At 40.5% G+C, this 26,639-nt stretch overlaps 2 protein-coding genes across 2 annotated transcripts in view; one reads left to right on the forward strand and one right to left on the reverse strand.

The window, feature by feature from the left end:
• Positions 1-1,144: 1,144 nt before the first annotated feature.
• LOC140238802 (uncharacterized) lies at positions 1,145-11,566 on the reverse strand. Its single transcript, XM_072318700.1, has 7 exons — positions 11,352-11,566; positions 8,356-8,610; positions 7,168-7,323; positions 5,816-6,043; positions 5,195-5,434; positions 4,592-4,663; positions 1,145-3,958 (listed from the first exon to the last, which is right to left on the reverse strand). The coding sequence occupies exons 1-7, from the start codon at positions 11,422-11,424 to the stop codon at positions 1,845-1,847; spliced, it is 3,138 nt and encodes a 1,045-aa protein (XP_072174801.1). The 5' UTR covers positions 11,425-11,566; the 3' UTR covers positions 1,145-1,844.
• Positions 11,567-12,098: 532 nt separating this feature from the next.
• The window catches only part of LOC140238588 (SCO-spondin-like), a 39,507-nt gene continuing 24,966 nt past the window's right edge, over positions 12,099-26,639 (forward strand). The window contains exons 1-8 of the mRNA XM_072318489.1: positions 12,099-12,361; positions 17,546-17,758; positions 18,245-18,427; positions 19,655-19,831; positions 20,489-20,671; positions 21,440-21,610; positions 22,701-22,871; positions 25,631-25,813. Coding sequence (XP_072174590.1) covers positions 12,313-12,361; positions 17,546-17,758; positions 18,245-18,427; positions 19,655-19,831; positions 20,489-20,671; positions 21,440-21,610; positions 22,701-22,871; positions 25,631-25,813 — 1,330 coding nt within the window. The 5' untranslated portion in view covers positions 12,099-12,312. The remainder of the gene's footprint in view (positions 12,362-17,545; positions 17,759-18,244; positions 18,428-19,654; positions 19,832-20,488; positions 20,672-21,439; positions 21,611-22,700; positions 22,872-25,630; positions 25,814-26,639) is intronic.

Raw genomic sequence — 26,639 nt, forward strand, 5'->3', positions numbered from 1 at the left:
ACTTGAATTGTACATGTTCATATTTTTCTTGAAAACCCCTATCTTAATGATGAATATTCATCAAAATTGGCAGGTAGCATGACAGGGGATAAAGATCTCAATTTATTCAACAGGGCACCATGCTCTCATTTGGGGCCTCTAGGGGGCCCAATACCCCCCTCCCCCCACATTAAGAAATATTTACAATTCTTCTTCTCCAGAACCAGAAGTGATAGAGCTTTAATCTTTTTTTTTTTTTTCAAACCGCATAGTCCAACATTATATAAAGTACAATGTACTTGGCAGATATTTTTACCAGTGTGATGGAATATGCAAATAATGCCCCCAGCTCTCAAAGCTACCCCCATGACAAGTTTCTAATGTTCTCAGGTAACAGTCTACTAGAATGCATGGAAGGTGAACTTGCGATACACAGGTAAGCGCGAGACACCCCGGGTCTCTTGTTTGTAAGAAACGCAAACTGGCCTGGTTTGGTCGTGTTGTCCGGCACGACTGCCTCGCAAAGACTGTGTTTTACAGGGCATTGCAGAAGGTGGACGCTGCCACGGCTGACAGAGAAAGTTGGTTGGACAATATAAATGTGAAGGAATGGACAGCTCTACCCTTGTCGGACCTCCTCACAACAGCCCAAGATAGAGCCGGATGAAAACGGTCGTCCGCTTACTATTCCTCATGACTCCCCAACGATCGCAGAGGTCAAGGGATAAGTATTTGTACCAAAGCAGTTACTACATAATCATATATAGGTGCACAATTAACACAAGGATGCCACCACCAGGAAAATCTTCAAAGATCCTACTCTTGTATCATACAAGAAGGACCGGAGTCTGCGGGATCTGCCGGTCCACACAAGACCCGACATCATTCATAGGGTTAAAGAGGGGGAAAAAAGCTTCTTTGCTCAATGGCTTGATTTGAAACAAGAATTTTGAAAGAAAGACGACATTTATAAAGACGACGAAATAATTTACTTGAACTAGATAAGACTGGTGTTGCACCATAGATTTATAAGAAATCCCATGTAAGCAAACAATGCAGGGAACGCGAATGAAGCGTATAATTGTCTTTTGAAATATTTATAATACTTAATGTCAGACAACAATATACATAGAGAGAGACAGACAGTCAGACAGACAGAGAGATGTAGATATATACATAATTATATTCATCTCGTATCAAAATTTTATTCCTCAATTATTCATTATTACAAGAGCCACATAAAAACAGGCCGAAATATTACATTCTCTTAATTTAAAAGCAAAAAGACTATATTTGCTACCAAAATATCAGTTTGACATAAATGGCAAGCTCATTCATTGGCTCATGGAAGCACTTGCCGGTATTGGGTTTTCTGGTCACTGCTGGTAGAAAATGATGATTTGCAGGCGAAGTTACATTTTCAACCTCCTCACCAGCGGTGCTTTATGTATGAAACAAACAAACTGAAGAAACTAACCAAAATTAACCCTGATTCAGTACCACAGTTCTACTGAGATTTTTTTCTCTCTCTCTCATCGGCCACTCGTCGGAAGCAAAGTTTGTTGCTTTGGGCCATCCACCGAAGTGTATCGGATCGCAGTCTGATGAATCCGACTTGGTTGGTCAACTATCACGTCAGTGTCAGACACGTCGCGCGTGATCCTCATCGGACAATCTTGCTTAATAGGACACTGACTTGATAGTCGATCAAAACAAGTCGGATTCATCAGACTGCGATCCGATACACTTCGGTTGGTGGCTGGAAGCAAAATACTTTGCTTCCAACGAGTGACCGATGAGAAAAAAATCCCAGTGGAACGAAAAAATAATGTGAACACTCAAAGATTGGCTTACATGACCATGAGCTAGTTATAGGCCGGGCAACCTGCCATTGCACGAGTGTCGCGGTTGCCGACGGGTTCACGTCGCGGTGTTTCTCGACGCCGCCCGCCGTTGTTCAACTGCGTGTACACCGAGCACACGCCACTCTCAAACCCGACTCTACCTCGACTGTTCTCTATGTGATAAGCCGATGAATGAATAGCTCCATGCTCCACGGCATCAGGAGAAGACGGGGCTCCTTTATACTCAGGACATTGCTCGTATTGCCGTTCATCGCTTGCTAGGTCATTGCCTTGGGGTGTACGTAGATCGCGGCGATTAGTGCTGCTATGTTCAAACGCTGCGCAGTTTCCAAGAGATTGCATACTCTCAGCTCCGTCACTGCTCTGTGTGCGGTGGTCAGGTAGCATTATTCCAAGCTCTTGCGCATCAGGCGATGCGGCAGCTCCAAAGTAAGTAGGGCATTGATCATATCGCCGTCCATCCGTCATGTCTTGGTGTTCAGAACTGTATAATCTCCTGCGGGGTGTCGAGTCACTGTTACTTGAAGCATAGGCAGAACAGCTGGTAGTCTCTTCACTTCGTGGATTCTCAAACTGACGATTCGGAGGACTTATATATCCAAACTCTCTCGCATCTTCAGAGGGAGGTGCCCCGAAAAAGGCGGGACACTGTTCATAATCTCTATCATCTGTTTCATTCATAAGGGTCCTTAGATTACGTCTTCTGTGCCCTTCTGCATTATCAGCATAGGCAGAACAGGTGGTAGTCTCTTCACTTCGTGGATTCTCAACCTGACGATTCGGAGGACTTATATATCCAAACTCTCTCGCGTCTTCAGAGGGAGGTGCCCCGAAAAAGGCGGGACACTGTTCATAACCTCTATCATCTGTTTCATTCATATGTGTCCTCAGATTGCGTCTTCTGTGCCCTTCTGCATTATCAGCATAGGCAGAACAGGTGGTAGTCTCTTCACTTCGTGGATTCTCAACCTGACGATCCGGAGGACTTATATATCCGAACTCTCTCGCGTCTTCAGAGGGAGGTGCCCCGAAAAAGGCGGGACACTGTTCATAATCTCTATCATCTGTTTCATTCATATGGGTCCTTACATTACGTCTTCTGTGCCCTTCTGCATTATCAGCATAGGCAGAACAGGTGGTAGTCTCGTCACTTTGTGGATTCTCAACCTGACGATCCGGAGGACTTATATATCCGAACTCTCTCGCGTCTTCAGAGGGAGGTGCCCCGAAAAAGGCGGGACACTGTTCATAATCTCTATCATCTGTTTCATTCATATAGGTCCTTACATTACGTCTTCTGTGCCCTTCTGCGTTATCAGCATAGGCAGAACAGGTGGTAGTCTCTTCACTTCGTGGATTCTCAACCTGACGATCCGGAGGACTTATATATCCGAACTCTCTCGCGTCTTCAGAGGGAGGTGCCCCGAAAAAGGCGGGACACTGTTCATAATCTCTATCATCTGTTTCATTCATATGGGTCCTTAGATTGCGTCTTCTGTGCCCTTCTGCATTATCAGCATAGGTAGGACAGGTGGTAGTCTCTTCACTTCGTGGATTCTCAACCTGACGATTCGGAGGACTTATATATCCGAACTCTCTCGCGTCTTCAGAGGGAGGTGCCCCGAAAAAGGCGGGACACTGTTCATAATCTCTACCATCTGTTTCATTCATATGAGTCCTTAGATTACGTCTTCTGTGTCCTTCTGCATTATCAGTATCACTTGAATAAGCGGGACATCCACCCGTACGTTCTTCTTCAGAAGATGTAGAGTCATCGTTATACACCATATCATATTCCGTGATAGCAATGTCATGTGACTCCAGCTGATATGCAGGACATTCCGATAGCTGTCTGTAATCAGAGCGGTCACCTTCGTCCGGAGTACTGTGTCCTGTTGAATTTCTGTGACCGTCATTCTCTTCGTCATCTCCACGAACTCCTGCATATGAGTACGCACGACACTCGTGGCTCAGCACATTGCTGAGCTCTTCTCCATCGCCATCACTGAAGGTGGAGGCATCGTTAGTAGACCCTCTGTCCGGCAAACTTTCAGCAAGATCTAAGAACCCCATTAGACGCTGGTCATCGGACAATTCATCCTCAGGCATGGTTGCTGTGAGGGTTGAAATGTAAATAGATAATTATAATGATGAAGTTTCGTTCTCAGAAGAAATATCAATTAATGAAATACATCGGGATAACGAAATTCTTTGTCACATGAGACAAGTGAATATGAAAAATCCACTGCTTTACGCACATTTAACCCAACCGTTTATAGGCCTATCTAGTCCATTTTTATCTTCTCATTATTATGTGTATAAGATATAAATGTTACCATACAACGACGGTAGAAGGGCCTGGTGGAGGATTACTACATCAACAATCGCCAACGGGCGTTGTTGTCCATGGAAGAGCAGAGAGAGAAGTTTACTATTTTTCCGTACACGTACATATGATAATAATAATAATAATAATAATAATAACATACATTGTAGGCGCTACTTGTATAGCGCACAGGTCCACCTTTCGGTGCTCATGGCGCTTCAAAAAATGATAAGAGTGATACATTATGTTTGTATGTACATGTTCAAATTTGACAACAGAGAAGAAAATGGCAAACAACAACAAACACATACCAGATAAAGAATACAATTGTTCTAAAATACCCTTGATATTCCAGCTTCTACTCAAATAATACTATAGCTGTATGTATAACTGATTTGAATATTTTTATGTCGATTATTACCAGTAGGATGTTCATCCTCTTCGTCACAATTACTTTGATTTCCATTCTCGTCTTGATCGCCACCTCCGCCGTCTGTAAATGATAGTCAGGGGACAAACAGCAGTATGTATTGGTGTTGTGGTGGTTAGACATCGTATGATACCATTGTTTTGGAGATTTCATTGTACAATATGATATAATCGACAAAAATATAGTTTAACACTTCCTTGTAATGGCAGATTGTAATTAATTCACTAATCCAATGGTGAATCATCCTTCGTTACACTGGTTGAATAAATTTGATGTTAAATGCGCACTTTGAGTGCCGAATAGTTATCTCAAACAAAACGCCAAACTTTTGTTCTGCTGTAAGTTTCCGCTCGTTACAGAAGTTCGGACTTGCCATAAGTATATAAGACAATATTTAGGTACAACTTGCAGGAGATCGTGTTATAACATCATGACCGAGTAAACATATCATAAAGTGAAGAATACTGAAAATCATTCTACAGCCAGGATTCATTTCTTAATTCGTATACATATTAACTAGGCTTTGAAGTGGGTTGAAAATAAGTTCAGCGCAATGAATATTGTCCATATAACAATTTCGAAAGGAATTCATACCTCTATTAGAGCAGTGACGGATGCTACAAGCGTCTACTACCAGATAATCCCCAAGACAGCCTGCTGCTTGCTGTTGGTCTTCGTCCAAGCACTCCCGCCAACGTGCTTTTCGTCCGCTTCCATGTAAAATTTCGCACGGTGACCATTCGCTCCATGTTGACCACGCAACGACCCGTTCACTGTCCACTCCATACTGATGTGGCCAAATATCAATCATTGATTCAGCCGAGTCGGAAACACCTACATGGCGAAGTATAGAAGATTTGAAAGCGAAATGTTGATACCTTGTAGTGGTGTCTCAGCTTAACAAGACAACAGTATTTGCAGTGTGCTGAGGAGGCAAATGATTGTTCACAGCTAGTGTACATAAATTAATTTTTAACTTTGTCTCATATTTTAGCTGAATTCTTTGCGCTGCTTGTGTCTTGTTCATTTCGTGGACCTAATTTTTTTGATACCTTTGGATTTTATTCTACAATTTGAATAAGAAAATGAAATTGTGTCAACGTGGAGTTTCACCTATAAGACGCTTATACTCGCTCATGACCTGGCATATACAGTCTATATTCATCACAATGTACGAGAATACATCAGGGAAGAAAGAAGAGGGGAAAAAAATACTTGTGGTGGTTTCCAGAGTGGTAGGGGAAACAGTTGTTGATTGCTCGCTGCCATAGCAACCAGTTGGGCGACAAGATACTGTTTCCGCGGTCTGATACCGGCCACGAGCACGCCGGCACTCGTGCCTATTCACGATGCAAAACCGAAGTCTAGTTTTGGTCGACGTCGTACACGAACACGACGTCCAGGGAGTCCACTGTGAATACATGAGTTCACCTAAGGCTAAACCTGCAGTCATGTCAGGAGAAGAGACAAGAACAAAAGGAGTAAGTGGCAGGTAAGACATACTCTGTTATGATAAGCCAAGAGGAAATTATTTTGTGGCCAAAACCACGATTCTGAACGCTGTAACAAAGCTGCTTATTTCTGTTTTATGCATTCATACGCAATATAGCTTTATTGTCTTTACCCAAATCTTACCGCACCGTCCCCATATATGAACGATGATGATGGCGTCTTAAGATTGAGTATTATTGTCTACACACAAGAGATGCTTCACTCAATTAGCATGTAATGTGGTGTGTAGAAATTTACCTGTCTGTCAGTATTATTATACTTTCCACAACAGCGCAGCAAATTCATAAGAACGTTAAGAGAGCATTCCAGATGACAGTCATGTAAATTTCACATCATCGGGTACTACATACACTTTAAATATACAATGCTGTGTAAATTCGTGGAATTTATTATGATAAATATATTCTGAAAACCCCAAAATACAATACATTGAACAAGGATGATGGCGTAGGAGACTCACATAAATTATTCCAGTAATGTAGCAATGTCATTCCATAACAACACCACTTGTTTAACAAGTTCAACTGTGCATAATCTAAACATGCTTTCTTCTTTTGTTCTGGTTCCTTGAGCACCAATCACGCTTTCTTATGTGAAGCTGTTATGTTATGTCATCATTCTCATTCATTGTGATTTGTTATGAATTTTGAAATCATTCTCATTCCTCATCCGAATCATTATAGATTCTGTAAGTCTGTACCCAGTATAACCAATTTATAGATGTTCAGATGCAAAAAGTCTGAAAATGATCTGGAGGTTTTCTCATGTGCTCATGTAGCTGGATGCAAAGATCATTGTGTGGTATATTATATGCGGTGGCATTAGAAACAGGATTGGTGTCACTGTCAACGTTTCATCAGAGCTACAATGGCTTTATTCACAATAGTGAAGTAGTGAAGACCTACAATGGCTTAATTCACAACAGTGAAGACATTTTAGTCCACCTTGAAGGAATATTCTCATTTCTTATTGCTCAAGAATGCGTTTCAAGAAAATGTTTGATACATACGAATATTATGAACTTTGTAAGACTATATTGAGAAGGAGAATCTTACGTATTGCACGACGCTTTCTTGAATGGGCTGTACCAATGGATGAATTAGAAAATAGCCTTGAAAATGTATCATCTTCGTCTGGCGTGCCGATATCTGCGAGGCCTGACTGTGGAATCGAGGAATTCGTAGGCGAGGTGTGAGCGTCCCTCAGGTTGCCTGCGTTCAGAATGGCACGAAAATGGAGATTTTTTCTTTCTAGTTCTCTTCATTCGTCATTATCAGCGTATATGAACTATACCCAGTGTTATAAAGGAAACCCACCCCGAAATAAATAACCTTTAAAAGAAAGGGAAAATATTTCCTACAGAATGATACAAAAATGACAAAAGTCAGATAAGAGATAAGGAAGATATGACATGTTGGAATTTCACTTTTTTTTTTCCCGAAACCATTTCTTGACCAGTCCTTATGTATATTCAAATTAGCAAGTTGACGATGTCATGCTCTCACCATCTCTTATTCATTTCGTATACAGAAATGACAAAAATCTCATATTTCAGCTGTGTGAATATAAAACTTGTCTTAAAACCACCCAAAATTAAAAAGAACAAATGTTAAATCTAATATATCTTGGTATGGGAACATGCTTTTATTTGTATGAATAACAAATTTTTCAAGTTTCATACATAAACATACATCTTTTTTTTTTCTTTTTTACTTTTGGGGTGGATTTCTTCTTTTATTTTAGCGTGTTACTTCGTGGAAGACCTATGCAGTTTTTGTCATCGCGTTTACACTGTTTTCACTCCTTCCATCGAACTTAGTCCCGGGAAAAAAAAAAAGTGAAGATACTAGATGTTTTAAACACATCTTTTTTTTTCAATGCAAAGTGCGTGCCAATAATAATACGCGACATTGTAGAGGAAGAGCACATAATATGCCAAACTGCTTGTTTGGAAGCGCAAAGTATCAAACAATAAATCATGTCATTTATTCAAAGCACCTCTAGGTCTACATTGAATTCATTGGCCGTTCAAAAAAAACTGATTATGTAAGCATCATTCTTGATGGAATTCAGCGCATTATAAGAGGCCACTATATTATTTAATATTTCATTATAATGCATGAGACCAGAATGTTTTTTCTAATTATTGTGGTTAGTAACCGACTTTTATTTCCAGCAACAACGTGTGTTGCATATACACTTTGATTATATATTATGCCTTTGGTCACTTTGAATTTTCTTACCCAAGTATTGCTCCCCGTCCCGTCTCCGAATGTTCGAAGATGAGTTAACTGAGCATGAAGCAATGTTACACAGTTTCCAACGTATGTCATGTTTGCCATGACAATCGACTGATGAATACTTCCGCTCATGTTGTGGAGAATCATCTATTCTTTGGTTGCAAAGACGCCATCGAAACTGTTTGCCGCCCCCACATGATGCACTGCAGAGGGACCAAGGCTGCCAAGGACCCCAATTCGTTGCGTCTTGTGAAAGCGCTATATATTAGATGAAAAATACAAATGTAAGATCATCTCCATTAGTAACTTTCAATACCCGTAATAAAGAACATTCCCATGATGTTACAGATGTCGACAATGTAAGGTCTATTGCAGCCATGCATGGCACACTTAAAGGGACTGTACAGTGCTAGTTGAAGTGGGGATTCAGGTTTATAACATTCCTAAGTGAGATAATAAGAAACCTCTTATGAAATATGAAATATGAAAGAGCATGTAAGAAGGATTCAACGTTTATTTGATGAAAATTGGTTTTCAAATGGCTGAGATATCAAAAAAAGAGATTATAATAAAAGGCTACAGGCCACGCCTTTTATCATAGGATCTCTTTGTTTCACCTTGTTTTTGGATATCTCAGCCATTTCAAAACCGATTTTCATCAAATAAACTTCTGATACCCTTAAGCCCGCCGCACACTACACGATTCACCGGTCTTAGGACCTTAAGACTAGAAGTGTGACGTCACAGTCTTGCCATTTTCTAGTCGTACGACTGGGTCTTAGCGCCAGTCGTAGAGATTTGACATGTTGAATTTCTACGACCGGTCGTAGGCTTTCAACCATTCACAATGCAGTAAAATGCAAGCGTACGCAGAGCGCACTGCGCGCGCTTTACAGTCGTAATTAAGCCTACTCGTAAGGTTCGGTCGTATAGTGTGCGGTGTCCGGTCGTACGACTGGTCTTAAGACCCAGCTTGGCTTAAAGGGAAGGTAAACCCAAAGAGCAATGTGGATTGAGTGAAAGCAGCAACATTAGTAGAACACATCAGTGAAAGTTTGAGAAAAATCGGACAATCGATGCAAAAGTATATGAATTTTTAAAGTTTTGGTGTTGGAACCGCTGGATGAGGAGACTACTAGAGGATATGACGTATGAGTGGACAACAATACAAAGAAAATATAAAGGATATTCAACAAAAATTCACTTTTCTAGAATTATGAAAGAGCAGTGGACCAACCGCCTTCAGAAAGCAGGGGGAATAATTGCTACCCTTAACATATGTCAATATCAAGTTGATGGAATTTGTAATTTTCATGAAAAATGGATTTTTGTAGTATTTTCTTTATATTTCCTTGATATTGTAGTCCACTCATACGTCATAACCTCTAGTAGTCTCCTCATCCAGCGGTTCCAACACCAAAACTTTAAAAATTCATAACTTTTGCATCGATTGTCCGATTTTCTTCAAACTTTCACTGATGTGTTCTACTAATGTTGCTGCTTTCACTCAATCCACATTGTTCTTGGGGTTTATCTTCCCTTTAAGACTTTAAGACCAGTCTGATCGTGTAGTGTGCGGTAGCCTTTAGAATTGCATGCTCTTTGACATCTCATAAGAGTGGTTTCTGAATATCTCGCAAAACGTTCATAAAAGCTAAATCCTTACCTCAACCAGAACTGTACACACCCTTTAACCTTCTGTAGAGGCTCCTATACTGGATGCTCTTTTACTAATATCATAAATATACTAATGCAATACATGTACTTTAACCTTTCATATAGAACCATTGTCAATATAATATAGACGCTAGGAAAATGATCAGATATATTTTTTGATTGTCTTGTTTTATGTTTATTTATATTTTAATATAATAATAATAATAATATAATAGTGAGACTCTTGTAGAGCGCACATTTCTACCTAAAAAAGATACTCAAGGCGCTATAGAACAGAGTACATATTGTGTCACGTTACAACAGTATCACAGAAAATAATAAGACAATAAACCAACAAATTATATACGTACACATACATTACATACAGGCATACAATATTGTCAATTCAAATTAAAAATATACGTCTTGAGATTCTTTTTGAAACTATCAATGGAAGATGCTTCTCTAAGAGATTTGGTAGGCCATTCCATAGTTTTGGGCCCATAATATGAAAAAGCCTCTGAGAAAAAGATATAATAATTTAAATAATGATGATAATAATAATAGTAATAGACTGTATACTAAAGCGCTCATTCTACCTAAAAAGATATTCATGACAATCGACTGATGAATACTTCTCATGTTGTGGAGAATCATCTAGATCTATTCTTAGTTGCAAATCTGTGGGGTCTAAATAACCCCCCCCCCCCACGCACACACACACACATGCAACATGACTCATCACGGGCACAGCTATTTGGACAGGAATTTTCATTAGCAATTTTCATATAGGACCTTTATTTATACCTTAGTGCACTTCCTGAAATCGAAATAGATCTAGTGTAGTCTGACGGGAAGTCTATTTCCCCTTCCCTATAGACTATCTACCCTCTCCTAACTGACAGGATTTCATATCGTATAGGACCTGATAATCATATTAATATTGATAGTCACAATAATCAATGGTCGTCATGGTCATTATCAATAATCATCAAGTGATTGTGCCTTCAGTTGTGCTGCTCCAAAACTTTGGAATGAATTACCTGAGAAAATGAGGAAGGCCCCATCACTTGCTGTCTTCAAATCTTTGTTGAAGACTTATCTTTTTCTCAGAAGCCTTTGATTAATTAATTTATTTTTTGTGTGTCTAATCAGTAACAATGTCAGGAGCTCTGTTACATCACAGCGCAGTAGAGTATATTTACATAGACTAGTAGCTGCGCTATACAAATTCGTCTAATTATTATTATTATTATTATTATCATCATCACGAAGGCCGATACACTCTAGATCTAGATTAGATTTAGATCAAATGAATTAAAACGGACAGTACTTTCACTCACCTTCCCAGTAGTGCAGTGTTATAATCACAAGAACCAACTGTCTCGTCGCTGCCAGAAAGAAGTGAATTTTCATGGCATTTTGCAGACCTCCAGTGATTTGAAATCATCACAACTACAAATCGATACTATTATTGTTCAAAAGGATGAAAGCTGCCTGACCGTTAGCCTCCTCTGAGAGCTAATGTGAAATTCCCGATGAGCTTTAGAAATCACATTGACTGATATAACCCTAGGTATACCCTGGACGACGTGGCCGGTGAACTTTATGCAATTTTGTTGCTATGCTACGTCACAGATTTATCACGCGCGTCTCACGCGAATTAGTTGCTATGCGCAGGTGCGCAATCATTACAGCGCAAAGGCATACTGGCAGGTTACGTACTCGGGCAGCTTATACCTGACCTTGTTACGAATGTCTACTGAGATGATGCACCAATTCTTCTACAACCAGCTTACTGCATCGCTTTCCACAATCATAAAAAAATTTCAATTGAAATGAACAGATGAGATAGTACTCATTCTAACAATTTCATCAGGACATTTTAGTAGCATCTATTTGGTTACTCTCTCCCCCATGTTTGTACAATCATAAATGCTTGAACTACTAGCTGAACATGTATTGAGTACTTTAGATCGTTGCCAAGCAACAAGACAACGCCATGCGCGCACAGAGACCATAAAGGAAATAGTTACGCTCTGTGAGCCAAAATCGGGTCTGCGTGCTATACACAACAACAACATATTGGTTCCATAAACTTGCATAGAACTTGCTAGCTACTCCAGTATCTGCAATTGTGAATGAAATATATTTGTGGCACTGTCAAATTCGTGTCAAATTTCATGGCGTTGAATGGATGACTGACACAGAATATTTCAGCGAATATGATGATAAGCTGGCCCATAGTGAGTCGACTTCTTGCGGATAAGCAATCAAGGGAATGCCCTGTCCGCTCTTTTCCCGATGCGACGATTTGATACAACGGTCATCGTGGTGTTTGTCTACTTACAAGGTAAGCGGTGCGATGATGACACGAGATGATTCAGCCGGCCGTATTTTCGCATCAAACCAATATAGGCCAACTATCATCACCCCCTATTATATACTTTTTGTTATATACTTTTTTGTTATGTACTTTTTCATACAGGGTGTGGGTCCCGTCACGTTGGCATAAATGTTGACGTGACGGGACACCCTAATATCCGCCTGTTAACCCTGTTACGTAGCAACCCAAACCTGCTATCTATTTAGATCTAACGTTAGATAATGATAATAATAATAGTCAGTTCTTAGAACGCATAATACCATAAGATGCGTGTACAAAACTAATGAAAATAAAATCTATCACATATTTCTCTATTCAAACATATAATCAACAATTATCAAAAAGGTGGGGGGAGTTTTTAACACAAATTTGAATTTATCAAAATCTGTGATGCATCTAACACTGAGAAGAAGATTATTCCATAATGACGGTGCCATTTTTCCAAAAGCCCTATCACCAAATGTCTACTCTTAGATTTGACACTTATTTCAGAGAGGAGATTTTTTGATTTTGAGCGCAAATTACGACCAGGATGATATGGCTTGATGAGTTCACTGAGATATACAGGGGCATTTCCATGAAAACATTTGAAAACAAGGGTCAAAACCTTAAACCTGATACGAGCTCTTATGGGCAACCAATGAAGACTATGAAGAATGGGAGTTATATGATCAAATTTCCTTTTGCGGGTTACAAGCCTTGCGGCTGAATTTTGTATCCGTTGGAGTCCTTTCAGCAAACCATTATTGTTATCCAAATGACTAAAAATAAACGCATGAACCAGTTTTTCTGTACTTGCTTTATCGAGAACGTGTCTCAATTTTCCAATCCTGTGTAGGCCTATGGCTGCAGATTTGCATATGTTATTGATGTGAGTTTTCATACTCAGATCATCTTGGATAATGACACCAAGTTCACGTGCAGCACAGGAATATCGCAAACATTGACGGACAAAGTTGTTGAGGACTTGTTACGAGATCTTACATGCACAACTTCAGTTTACTCAAGATTCAATTTCAAACCATTTTGCAGAGACCAGCCTTGAATTTTACCTAAGCATGATTCAATCTTACCAACTGCTACATCAGAATTGGTGCTTTTTGGCAATGAAAGATAAATCTGAGTATCATCAGCATATGTAATTTTACTTATGTCAATTACTTCCTCTAAGGGAGCTGTGTACATTATGAAACACAGTGATCCTAAGACAGAACCCTGAGGAACCCCTTGTCTGAGAACATAAGGGACAGATGCAGTACCACTGATTGACACACTCTGCGTTCGGTTGCTAAAGTTAAAACTGAAACCAATCAAGTTAATGCAGTACCAACAATTTCATAAGTCGATGACAGACGACGGAGCATGATGATATGGTCAATGGTGTCAAATACAGATGAGTAATCTAGCATCACCAACAGTGTCTCCTGGCCCCTGTCTGCTGCAAGAAGTAGGTCATTAAAAACACGTATCGTGGCTGTCTCAACACTGTGATTTCTCCTGTATGCTGATTGTGTTCTTCCATACATTTCATTTGATTCCAGATATGCATGTATCTGATTGGCACATGCTCGCTCTACCAATTTTGCAACAAATTTAAGCTTTGCTATTGGTCTGTAATTTCCCAATACCTCTGAATCTAAACCTGGCTTCTTAATAAGAGGATCAACTTGCGCATGTTTGAAGGAATCTGGAAAACAGTCGCTCATCAGAGAAAGGTTGATAATGCGTGTGAGTACTGGAGTCAGCTCATTAACACATTTCTTCAACAGCCATGTGGGTATTGGATCCTGTTTGCAAGACGAAGATGGTGAAGTCAACACAAGTTTCCTTACCGCTGTCTCGGTGACGGGTTGAAATTCTGCATAGGTTGGTCCGTAGGCTGTCGCATGGATGCTATTTGGACGTGGTGACGTACAAGGAAGCGAAAGTGATGACTGGTTGTTTGATACTTTTGCCAATTCATTCTTTATGTTTTGAATTTTCTCAGTGAAGAATTGCACAAACTGGTTTGCCAAGTGAAAATCCCCACCATACTTGGATGGAAGAACCTTGTCAGACAATGATGAGGAAAGTTTGCTGAACTTTTGAAACATTTGCCGAGTGTTGCAGTCCTCGAAGGATTTCTTGTGGTATTCACGTCTTCTCTTGTTTAACAAAGCCCTATATTTCGCTCGCTGATCTCGAAAAACTTGTTTGTACACTTCCAGATTCTGAGAATTTCTAAGCCGTTCCCAGCTCCGAAGTTCCCTCTTTGCTGAGCGGAGAGAATCATCATACCAAGGAGCATGTGGACGAGCAGTGATAGTTTGTTTTATCTCAGGTGAATGCTTATTCAGCAGATCACTAAGGACATCCTCATACTGTTCTACTAATTCGGCTAGATCAGAATATGGAGCAAGAAACAGTGCAGATTTTGTAATGTCACAGCGAAATGCCTCCAAATCTATGTCACGAAGCTTACGCGTCTTTATGACAATCTTCCCAGCCGGAGGCCTGGAAATATTCAGCTTACATTCAACCAAAGCGTGATCTGAAGGCAAGGGATTAGAGACGGTGACACTGTCATCCACAACAAAATCATCCAAAGCACGTACCAGGATCAGATCCAATGTATGGCCTGCATCATGGGTTGGAGATTTAACAAGTTGGTTGAGGTTGAATGACGTAGCAAGATCATCAAGATGTATAGTGCTGCGACTTGTGACGTCATCAACATGAATGTTAAAATCTCCACACAACATAACGTGACCAGGGTAAGTATCCAGCTCTTCAAGGAGTGTCGAAAACTCATGAAAAAAGTTAGTAATTGTGGAGCATCTGCTTGCTGTCATGTGCGGCCTATAAATCACTACCAGACGCACAGATGAACACTCTAAAAAACAGGTAAATGTCAGATCCATAATTTCAAAAGACTCGAATACTTTGGATTTGTTGAAAACAACTTTGAAGGACTTACGGAGGCAAATACCAAGGCCACCTCCTTTCCTGGTTTTTCTTGGCACATGATGCAGCCTATAATCTGGTAGTGAATTCAGTATATCTGCCATGGTGTGGTCATCTAGATGATCCCCTGACATCCATGTTTCTGTGATGACAATAATATCAAGCTTTCTCTCCATCACCACATCACAGAACATGTCCACTTTGTTGTTCAGCGACCGTGCATTCCACAAGCCAAAGTGACAGGGCTTTTGGGCTGACGTAGAAGTTGAGGGCATCATGGACGCTGGGGGTGGTTTTACCTTGTGGCAGCATGGCAAATATGGTATAGATTGTGCAGTTGAAGTGCTGCTCTCTTCAGACACTATACGTATGACAGAAGATTGAGTAATGGGTGTTGCTGCTTTCCGCTTTTTCCTACGTCTCGTTTTCTTTTTGTACGAGATATCAAGAGAGGTGAGAGTTCTCCATAATGTAGGGGGAAGCCACTGATGACATGTCTCTTTGAGGCTGATATCATACAGCTTCTGCCTAGGATGAATATACACGTAACATGCTCTCTGATGTCTTCAGTTTGCGTGTCTTGACCTCTGCACAAGTCATCAACAGGTCCAGGGTTAGGATTGATGTCACCATCACGAAGAATGAAGATTCGAAAACAAGCATCAGACTTGGGGTAATAGTGAATCTGACCTCCACAGAGTTTACTTGTAAGTTTCACTGCCTGAGAATGTGTCCACTTCACTGGTGTAAGAGTGTACTGAGATTGTTTCTGTTGAGACCAGCATTCTGAAGTACACCCATTCAGCAGGTACATTCCAAGGAGCAGAACAAGGGTTGAATACTCGATTGACTCCATTGTCTCAGTACAGTGTAACTGCTTCAGTGGATGGTCACAATAGGATTCCAAGCTAGTTCATTCAGGCTTGAGTAATCAGCAATGGGTATGCCCATGAAGAAGCTGTAACATGGCTGTGCTTGACCCAAGTAGACTCATGGCAGAGCAAAAATATGAAGTCCACAGACATGACAGGTACATCCTTAGAAATCGCATCAAGAGTCTAGCGTGATCCAGATGCCTTGCCAAGAACATTGGTGTAGTTTTGAAGCCATGGTCAAAATTATATATAGCAAGTAATTAGAACAAAATATGGGAGCAGATGTGAGGAGCTGTTCATAGGCTGAACGCTCACTCAACATCTTATTGGCCTACCCCATCTTATTGACCTACCCCATACATGTGTTATCTGAGAGAGCAATGCAACGGTAAAGTTAGATTCCAGAGTTTCACTTTATCGCCATCATCATAATAATAAAGTAAAGTTGTAATCTTGTTCCCCTCGATTTAGCTTCAACACTTAGACTGGGTTTCCTCACCTCGTATTCGTGAAATTAGACCTTGATAAGGCCCAAATCACAATTAAAAAAAAAGTGTGTTAGCCCTAATCTTAATTGTCAAAAACGTAGATTGTCTAGGGTTCTAAAGTCTAATAGAAAATATTCTCTTCAACATTTTCCTTAAATGTTTGTGCCTCGAGTGAATATGTTGTAGTCTACTGTATTGCAAATTTATGGATATTTTCCTGATATTTTCCTGTGTTGCTTAATATCGATAATGCAGTTTGTGTGCATTAGATCTAGATCTAGAACCGCTAGTTGTACCTCTGTCAGGCAGGTCTCAGAAAAGCCTCAGGCATGCAGGCTTTAAACGGGGAAAACGCAGTTTACAGTTTCTACGGCATACAGCGTATAAGCTTTTAACTTCTCGGTTGCCAGAATTAACAGCTAGAGGCGAAATCATTTTATTCTTGACGGACAAATTAATTATCTTTGACTGCCTGTTTATACTTCAGTTAGAACCATCTTTATCTATATTTGTCTGTCTATCTATCTATCTATCTATATGTATCTGTCTATATCTACACTCCAGGTGACTTTTATACGCTCTTATACGCGCAAATATGTTGATTTTGATGATACAAAAACCGGTAAACAGTAATTTTCCCTCATCTTTATTTCTGAAATGTTTGTGTGCATATTGTTTGTGTGTGTTTGTATCTGGTACTATAATTCATGTGCGTGTCATCGCAGTGGTATAAATAGGACTCGATCAAGGCTGGTATCAGGTTCAACAATGAGGTCATAAAAGTACATCAGCGTTATGACACAAATGTGATAATGTTTTGATGATGTAATAATCTTTGCATTCAGCCGCGATGGTTTCCGACTCTCCTGCCGTGTCACCGAGCTGGTCGGATTGGGCTCCGTGGTCCGCATGTACGGCGTCCTGCGGCACTGGACAGATGACGCGCCGGCGACGGTGTGTGGACGCAGACGGGCATGACTCCATGCATGGATGCGGTAACCACGACAACAAGGAAGTAGCGGAGTGCTTCTCAAGTCGATGCTTACTTCGAACGGCACGTAAGATTCCTGCGAAAACTGAGATGTTGCTACTGATTTCTACCAATTTCCAATTATTTGCAAGAAAATGTCAAAGAACCGCCGTATGAAGACAAACAAACCGTATTTTGCCGTATCGTCTGCCTTTGACATTAAGAGAGTTTGAATTTCCTCATCTCATAAGATTATGTGATAATCATTCGCGTCCTCTGATTTCTTTGAGGTTTCTTCAAATAGAGACAGGCATTTATGTTTGTCTGGGGCTAATAACGAATGTGAATCTTCTGTTAACCTGCAAGTGTTAAATGAGAATAAGACGAGTCGTAGCAAGTTCCACTTTTTGTTAAAACTAGATGTATGTGTCTATCATGGGATTACTATTGACAAGACTTCCAAAGCTTTAAACTTTCACAGAATGATATGTTTGTCGTGGGAAGAAATCGCGTCGAGCATGCACTTCAGCCATTAAACGTTGCCCACTTCTTCTTAACCTCCCCACTGTTCCAGGGAGGGCCTCGTGGTCAAGTTGGTATTCGTGGCTCCCCTGCTCCAAGACCTGTGGGGAGGGTAGACGAGAAAGATCCCGAGAGTGCCAGGATTCAGCGGGATTGCAATCTTGGGCGTGCGGCGACATTTACCAGAGGGTGTCACAAGGGTGCAATCTCGGAGCTTGTCCTGCACAGTGGAGTGGTACTAAACTCTCTCATTTGTATAATTTCATGAATAGTGAAGGTCATCAGATTATGACACTTTTCGGCTTCTCAGTCGATTTTCCAACTGAATAATTAGACAGTTTTCAGTAAGGGAAAGGATCAGTCCATCATGTAGCCAAACAAATGTGGAATACTTAGATAAATTTCTGCATAATCATGATTGTCATATTTTTTTTTTAATTGTATTCATTCCCTCTATATTTTCAAAAAATATTGCAAAGCTTTAGCATTTGAATTGATTTCAGCGAAAGGAAGTCCTCACGTTTGTGAGGAGTGTATGCAGTGTTTGAGTGTATGCAGATATGGTTCTTGCCTCCTTAAATGATATTTGATATTCTGACTTTGAATCTACATGATACATTTTGTATATTGTTTTATTCACTCTCTAATTGTATATAACTAATTGTTCCATGTATTTTCCTGATATCAAACCTTGTAAAACTACAGGGCGCCTTTAGAAAGGCGTTTTGTGCAACTGTTTTAGGCCAACCCTGTAGGAAAATGTAAAGAAAACAAACCAGTAATATATGAATAAATTTCACGTAGCAATAAACTTTATGGGAGGGAGGCTTTGAATGAGATGGTTTGTTGCTACAGGCTGTAGGAAAAGAAATATCCCTGAATTGCAATACATCACTGAAGAAGTGTATTGCAGCATACTCATTTGCATTATAAAAGGGATTGTTGAGCAATTAGTGTTTCTGAGTCTATGCACAGTGTTCCCCTGAGTACATATAATAACCCTTGAAGTAACAAGCTATTCCATCCACATGTACAAATTCAATGTATTTCAATAGGCATGGTTTACAAAATTGTTTGAAAAATTATGGATAGAGTTTCTCTATGAACTTAATAAAACCATGAGATTGGCCTGGTTTTATAGAGGCAGAAAGAGAGGTAGAGGAGAAGGAGGGATGGAGGAAACTGGCTACGAAGTCTTCTGTGGCGTCCCTACGGTCGTCTTGACTACGGGATATGTGAGATGTATGTATTATACAATCTGAACAGTTTTGATGATAAACTGGTTTATAACTGTGATTACAGAATGATTTAATGGGTATACTGTTTATATGTAATCATAGAAACTGCTGGTTACGACGGAGATAACGTAACACCTTCTAGCCTCCACATAAACCGTCAATTAGGTGTTTTTGCATAGAGTGATGAATGCAGCAGAGTATTATATGTTTTTATCTTGCGACAGAGGAACCTGGCTCCTGGACGCAGTGGACCCAATGGGGGGGCTGTTCGGGGACCTGTGGAGGTGGACAACGCATGAAAATGCGCATGTGTTTAATGCCTTCAGGATCATACGGACGTGGTTGTCAGGGCGACGACAGGCTTTACAAAGACTGCCATAACAACAGGTGTCCTGGCCGAGGTACAGTGTAACAGTTAGCTTGCGATTTGCACGACTAACGCGAACTGCGATTTGAATTTGCAATGAGACCTTATAAGCGTGTGTCAATCACAGCGGCTCCAAATCCTTATACCGCACCCAGAGGTTTTCTGTGATTTTTTATTCTGTTGTATTGTTGAAGTTATCCACACTATAAGACCGGCACTAAGATTTGCCTCTTGATACAGTGAAACCAGGTCATTGTCGTTTGTTTGTTTGCTTTTCATTTGTGTGTTACTTCGTAAGGAAGCCAGATTTCGGAGCGCAATCTAATATGAAAGGAAGTTCTGCAGGATTGGATTAATGTTGAGACACACCATGGTCAGAAACTTTGCATTGTAGATCACATCGATCGTCCAAACCGAAATCTGCCTAATATAGAGTCAAAGCCAATGACATTATTTTTTTTTTTTTATCATTACCCTTTCAGCAATCTTTGACGAAGAATGCTGTCCCACAATGGTTGTTCATGCTCTCCCAGCTGAGGGGATGGGGACGCTTTTCAAAAAAGTGTCACATCGACGAATGTACGAGTGGCTCCCAGTGAGGTTTCTGTTTATGGCAGACTATCATGAAGTTCTGATTAATGTATCTCATATCAGTCGCCCTTCGCCTTTCATTTGTTTTTCACCGCATCAGATGATGGTCGAGCATGGGCGCAATGGCAAGAATGGGGTCGATGCAGCGCCACTTGTGGTAATCACGGAACGCGTCACCGTAAAAGAAAGTGTCTTTCTAGAGCAGGCAATGAACTCCATAGGTGCCCCGGCATGGTTTACTCTCAAACTGAGACGTGCATTCTTCCAATTTGTGGTCATCCAGGTACGGAAAACGAAACTTCCTTATTTAAAGTATACCCAACGAGATATCTCTAATCGTACATCGTGTGATGTACGATGACATGTTAAAGCTGGTGCAGAGTTTGATTAGATCATCATGTAATTTTATAGCCTCCCCACACTACCTAAGATCCACCGAAAATGTTATTTCACTATCATTGTTGTAATTACTGTTTTTATTTCATTAAGTATGATTATCGTTACATTTGTTGTTGTTGTTTTTGCATATTTATATACGCTTTGATAAAAGTCCTGTTACTGGGCTCCCAGAACAAACCCTTAACTTATTCCTAGATTGTACAAGTAGTGTGAAGTATGGCTAGGATCTTATTGGTAATAACGAAGTATAAGTCGAAGAGGTTAGCATTTCTCAGCTTTTAAAGGCAGTGAATGAAAAATATGGTAGGAAGAAATTCCGAGCAGCCCCAGTTGGCGATGAAGGCCCGTGCCAGGGAACAGGAACCATCTTTTTAGCGACCTTGATTAGAGGCCAGTTTTATGCAACTTGATTCAGATAATTTTCTTCGGGCAATTTGGCCTTCAGAATTTTACACTTACCAGTCCTTTAAAAAATGCTTCGTTGAAATCTTCGTTTTATTTATTCATTCATTTATTTGGTCCCAACAACATCGCCTGCATATTTAACACTGCTGCATGGTGGTGACGATGATGATTACAATGACGACCACGGCAGGTACGCCGACGTTGGTAATGGTAGATGAGTAGATGATGCTTCTTTCCTAATCTGCAGAAATTGACCGCCCCAGTTGGGGAGAATGGGACAATTGGCGTGAGTGCAGTCACTCCTGTGGAGGAGGTGAACATTTTCGTAGACGAACCTGCCAGCTACATGGGAAACCATCCATTGGCTGTGAGGGCGGAGGAAAAGAGAAGGGTTCGTGTAATACTCAAGCATGTCCTCGTAAGTATACATCTATAAATTGATCTTTTAAACTTAAAGGGATGGTAAAGTATTGGTGGAGATGAGAATTTGGCTATTAACTTTTTGCGAGATACCAAGAAAACACTTATGAAATAGTACAGAACATCCCATTTTAAGAGGAATTCAAAGTTTATTTGATGAAAATCGGGTTTGGAATGATTGAAACATCCAAAAACAAAGTAAAACAAATCGCAATAAATGTGGGTCCCACACATTATTAGAATTGCTCTGTTTTGGATATCTCGGCCATTTCAGAATCAATTTTCATCAAATAAACGTTGAATTCCTCATGGAATTGCATTCTCTTTCATATTTCATAAGAGGTTTCTCATTATCTCACCAAAAAAATGTTAGAAACCTGAAATTAGGTCTCAACCAAAACTATTAGATCCCCTTAAAGAAACATATTGATTGGCATAAGAGAACAGTTTGTCCCCTTAATACGCAGTGAGAACCTACTGAATTTAAAAACATTTTCTTTCTTGTAATGCGATAGAATGCAGTTAACACATTCACTCATGCTGTAATATTTGCGCACTAACTTAACAGAACGATTATGCTATCACGTGAAAAACATTGTCCTCTGGGCCCTATTACATAAAGGTCGATACGATAACAACTGGCTGGAATGGCAGTTGTCATGGTAACGACAAGAATCCAGCTTCCTGATTGGCTGTTGCTATTGGAAGTTGCCATTCCAGCAAGAGTTGCCATCCTAACATCTTTTATGAAACGGGGCTCATCTTCAGTTCTGCGATTCTGTTTTGTTGAGAGCTAAGGTTGGTTTATAATTGAATTGCGACCAATTGCAACCTATCTAACACAACAAAGTCCAGCTGATTCACGATGCCATACAAAAGTTTGAACGTCCAATAGGAAGATGACTGTACAGGTTTACTTAGGACGAGGAGGCGACTTTTTGAAAACCCATCTTTGCCTCTTGCCCAGGACGGGAAGGCGCTTCGGCGGCGTGCAACGACGCTTTCTCCCCTTCAGGCATCTTGACCTGTTTCAACAATCTAACTTTCCATTACGATGCACTAGAGTAATCTACCTCCTTTCCATTAAGCGCCCAGCTGGGCCCGATGGCAGCGCTGGACTACGTGTGACGAGCCCTGTGGCGGGGGCCAGAAGTCAAGGTACCGCGACTGCAAAGAGTCAGGGAAACTGGCTGACGGTTGTCCGGGTGACAAAACGGAAGAGATAGTGTGCAACCCCTCACCCTGTGATCCAGACTATCGTAAGTGTACTAACCAGAGATTCGCTCTCAACGAAAACGGTCTTGATTGGACAACATTTTTTTTTATTTCATAAAAAAAGTGAACTGCCCTTTTTTCAGGATTTATGCAAGGTGAAATCAAAGCGAAAGCAAACAAAATTACAGAATTGACAAATGGGTGTCAAATTATCCATGAGAAGCAACAGACGATAACGAACAAGAGAGAATGTAAGAAGAAAAACTAGAATGCGTACAAGAGACACACTGAAATATGTTGTACACAGGTTTAGAAGCTGATAGCATTCAATGCATTTTGCATTCAAAGGATTTGGCCTCCTCGGCAACACCGAGAATAATGTGATAAATCAGATTCAAATCTAATGAAGACAAAGGTGCAAGGAAAATGCTAGTGATACTTCTCTGTTTCTTTAGTACATTCCCACAAGATCACGCCGTTCTTGCAATACTGACCTCCTCATACACGTCTAGTTACCAAAACAACAACAACAACAACAACAACAACAACGACAACAACAACTACAACAACAACAACAACATGTGGGGTGATAGGTCTTTTGGAACAAGCTTCCTTTACACATTCTTACTATCTCCCCAGTTGATTCTTTTAAGACAGCACTGAAAACACACGTGTTTCATAACATGATTAGTCAATGACTATAATTCCTTCTTTATTTTCTCTATTTCTTTCTCTCTTTTATGCTGTGTGAGGTATTTTTCATGCCTTTTGAGCACTCAGACTGAGTGGTACATATCCACATTATTACCTCCGCCAAGGGAGGAGGTTATGTTTTCGTGATACCGTTGGTTTGTTTGTTTGTTTGTTTGTTTGTTTATCCGTGTGCAAAATAATTCAAAAAGTAGTTAACGGATTTGGATGAAACTTGCAGGAAAGGTTTAGAATGATACTAGTAACAGATGATTCAATTTTGGTAGTGATCCGAGAATTTTGGGGGAATTTATGAAGGATTTTTGATATTTTGGCAGGTAGGGTCGATGAACTTGGGAGTTCAGGCTACGCGTATTTGAGGTTTGCATGCGCGCACTAAAGTGCGTGCTCTAGTTTGGTTTCTACTAGGGCGAGGAGCGCCGTGCAGCTGAGGGTTTATGACGTAACAAAGGCTTCTATATTGGGAAATCGGGCGACTTTCAGCACACAGTGCTATTTCTAAGTACGTGTGGGTGGAAATCACTGATATATGTTGGAAGAACAAGATCAGTGGTGGAAATCTCTGCATGTTTGGCGGAGGTCTGCGTTCTCAGAGTGCTTCTCTAGTTACCTCCGCCAAGAGAGGAGGTTATGTTTTCGTTACCGTTGGTTTGCGTGTTTGTGTGATTGTTAGTTAGTTTGTCCGTGTGCAAAATAACTCAAAAGTAGTTAACGGATTGGGATGAAACTTGCAGGAAAGGTTGAGAATGACACAAGTAACAAACGATTAACTTTTGGTAGTGATCCGAGAATTTTGGGGGAATTTATGAAGGATTTTTGATATTTTGGCAGGTAGGGTCAATGAACTTTGGAGTTCAGCCTGCGCGTATTTGAGGTTTGCATGCGCGCACTAAAGTGCGTGCTCTAGTTTCTACTAGGGCGAGGTGCGTCGTGCAGCTGAGGGTTTATGACGTAACAAAGGCTTCTATATTTGGATATCGGGCGGCTTTCAGCACACAATGCTATAAGTACGTATGGGTGGAAATCACTGATCTCTGTGGAAAAACAAGATCAGTGGTGGAAATGAGCTGCATGCTTGGCGGAGGTCTGCGCTCTCAGAGTGCTTCTGTAGTTATTATTATTATTATTATCATTATCATTATTGTTATATAAATACGTGCAAATGAAAAGGAGAATGGAGTGGAAGGAGCTTAAAGGGATGGTACAGTATTGGTGGAGATGAGAATTGGGCTTTCAACTTTTTGCGAGATACCAAGAAAACACATGATAGTACAGAGCATACCATTTTAAGAGGAATTCAAAGTTTATTTGATGAAAATCGGGTTTGGAATTACTCAAACATCTAAAAACAAAGTAAAACATACCGTAAAACATAAAGTGTGCCATGGGTCCCACACTTTATTAGAATCGCTCTTTTTGGATATCTCGGCCATTTCAAAACCAATTTTCATCAAATAAACGTTGAATTCCTCATAGAATTATATGCTCTTTCATATTTCATAAGAGGTTTCTCATTATTTCACCAAAAATGTTAGAAAACTGAAATTAGGTCTCAATCAAAACTGTACGATCTCTTTGAAGAGAGATGAAAAGGCGATCGATGCCCTCTGAGCATATCCCATGCATGCTTTAGACATACGGTGAAATTAGCACGAATCTGAAGTGATATAATGGTCTGTTAGCACTTAAGTATATCAAATCTAATTAGACTGCCGAGATAAACAAAAATGTCGGTTCCAAACAGTTTCGCAATCTTGATACGAGGTTGTGTCTTTAGCCTAGATTACTGTCACAATGACGCTGTGGAGCTTTCACCCTCTTTTTTTTTCTTTTTAGTGAATGTGCGGCTGTTAGAAGAAATTTCATATATACACGCGATAGACATAATAGGTCATTTCAGAATATATTAAAATGAAAGACATTATGGTAATGTTACTGTTTAGGCATGACACCCGCGAGTTATGCATCTGTTGTGTTTGTACATGATTGCCATATTAGGTTGACGGACATTGAGCTTTTGCCATACGAACTGACATACAGTCTTCTTACATTCATAGTCATTATCGTTTTTGTCCTCCTTGATCTCCAAAAGTTCGACGCATAGAAACTTCTCCTCATTGGGGCCCTTGGGATCGGTGGACCCATTGTTCGGATACCTGTGGAATACACGGTTCTCGGAACAGAATTCGATTGTGCACCGTGCCCCAGCAGTGCGACGGCGGGCAGTCCATGAAGCTCCGGGATCAACCCTGCAACAGACGACCATGTCTCCGCCGTAAGTTGCCCCTCAGGTATTCTCACGTTAATGTCGCCTGTAGAATGGGTGCAATGTTAAGTTCACTTTTACAGCAAAATAATGATGCTGATAATAATAATAATGGTGATAATAATAATAATAATAATAATAATATTAATGATAATAAAAATAAATCGTGATCTCCGAGGGCCTTATGATCAAACTGGCAACTTCATGCTTCAGTCAAAGAATACATCGAGTAGTGATATGAGAAGTTGTGCTGTGGTCGCCTTCACCTGCGAAGGACGAACATCATCATCATCGTCATCATTAATTATACATCGGCTCGGAATGGGGCGTAGATTCATCCTCCTCAAATGTGTCGCAGCAATTATTGGGACTACAATATTAGCTCATACAACCTTAGCATCTTCTGCAGTAGCTTACTCGCAGGAATGTCGCACCACTTGATGCAGACAAAATTTTGGGCCCTTTCAAATGTGGGACACCAACATGTCTGTGATCGTCTCACGAGTATCTGACCGTTTGATCATGAGCTTTTGTCACCAACCCATTGCGATGTGTGAAAATCCTGAGAGTGATGTTGCAAATGTGCTGGCATTTTGGCTCCCTCAATGGTGGTGTAACAGTGGTGTCGAAAAAAAAAATGGAGGGCCCATCCAATAAGACCCCGTTTACAGTGCTGGGCTGGGCCGAGCCCGGCCTCAATTGCGCGGCCGAGCCCCACAATTTTGTCCGTTTACACTGCCGATCTCGGCCTGGGGTTTTAATTCAAACCTTTCAATATTTTGTCGTAGTGGCGCTCTGCTTGTAAACAAACGCAATTTGGTATAGTCTGGGCCCT

This window comes from Diadema setosum, chromosome 15 (genome assembly GCF_964275005.1).
Source record: "Diadema setosum chromosome 15, eeDiaSeto1, whole genome shotgun sequence".
NCBI lineage: Eukaryota > Metazoa > Echinodermata > Echinoidea > Diadematoida > Diadematidae > Diadema > Diadema setosum.

Excerpts from the sequence above, each read along its gene's own strand:
- LOC140238802 (XM_072318700.1), bottom strand. The coding sequence starts at position 11,424 with ATGAAAATTCACTTCTTTCTGGCAGCGACGAGACAGTTGGTTCTTGTG. Across the intron at positions 6,044-7,167 it reads AAGAAAGCGTCGTGCAATAC|GTTTAGCCTTAGGTGAACTC; the intron begins GTAAGATTCTCC and ends ACATGACTGCAG. Across the intron at positions 4,664-5,194 it reads CCGTCACTGCTCTAATAGAG|ACGGCGGAGGTGGCGATCAA; the intron begins GTATGAATTCCT and ends TATCATTTACAG.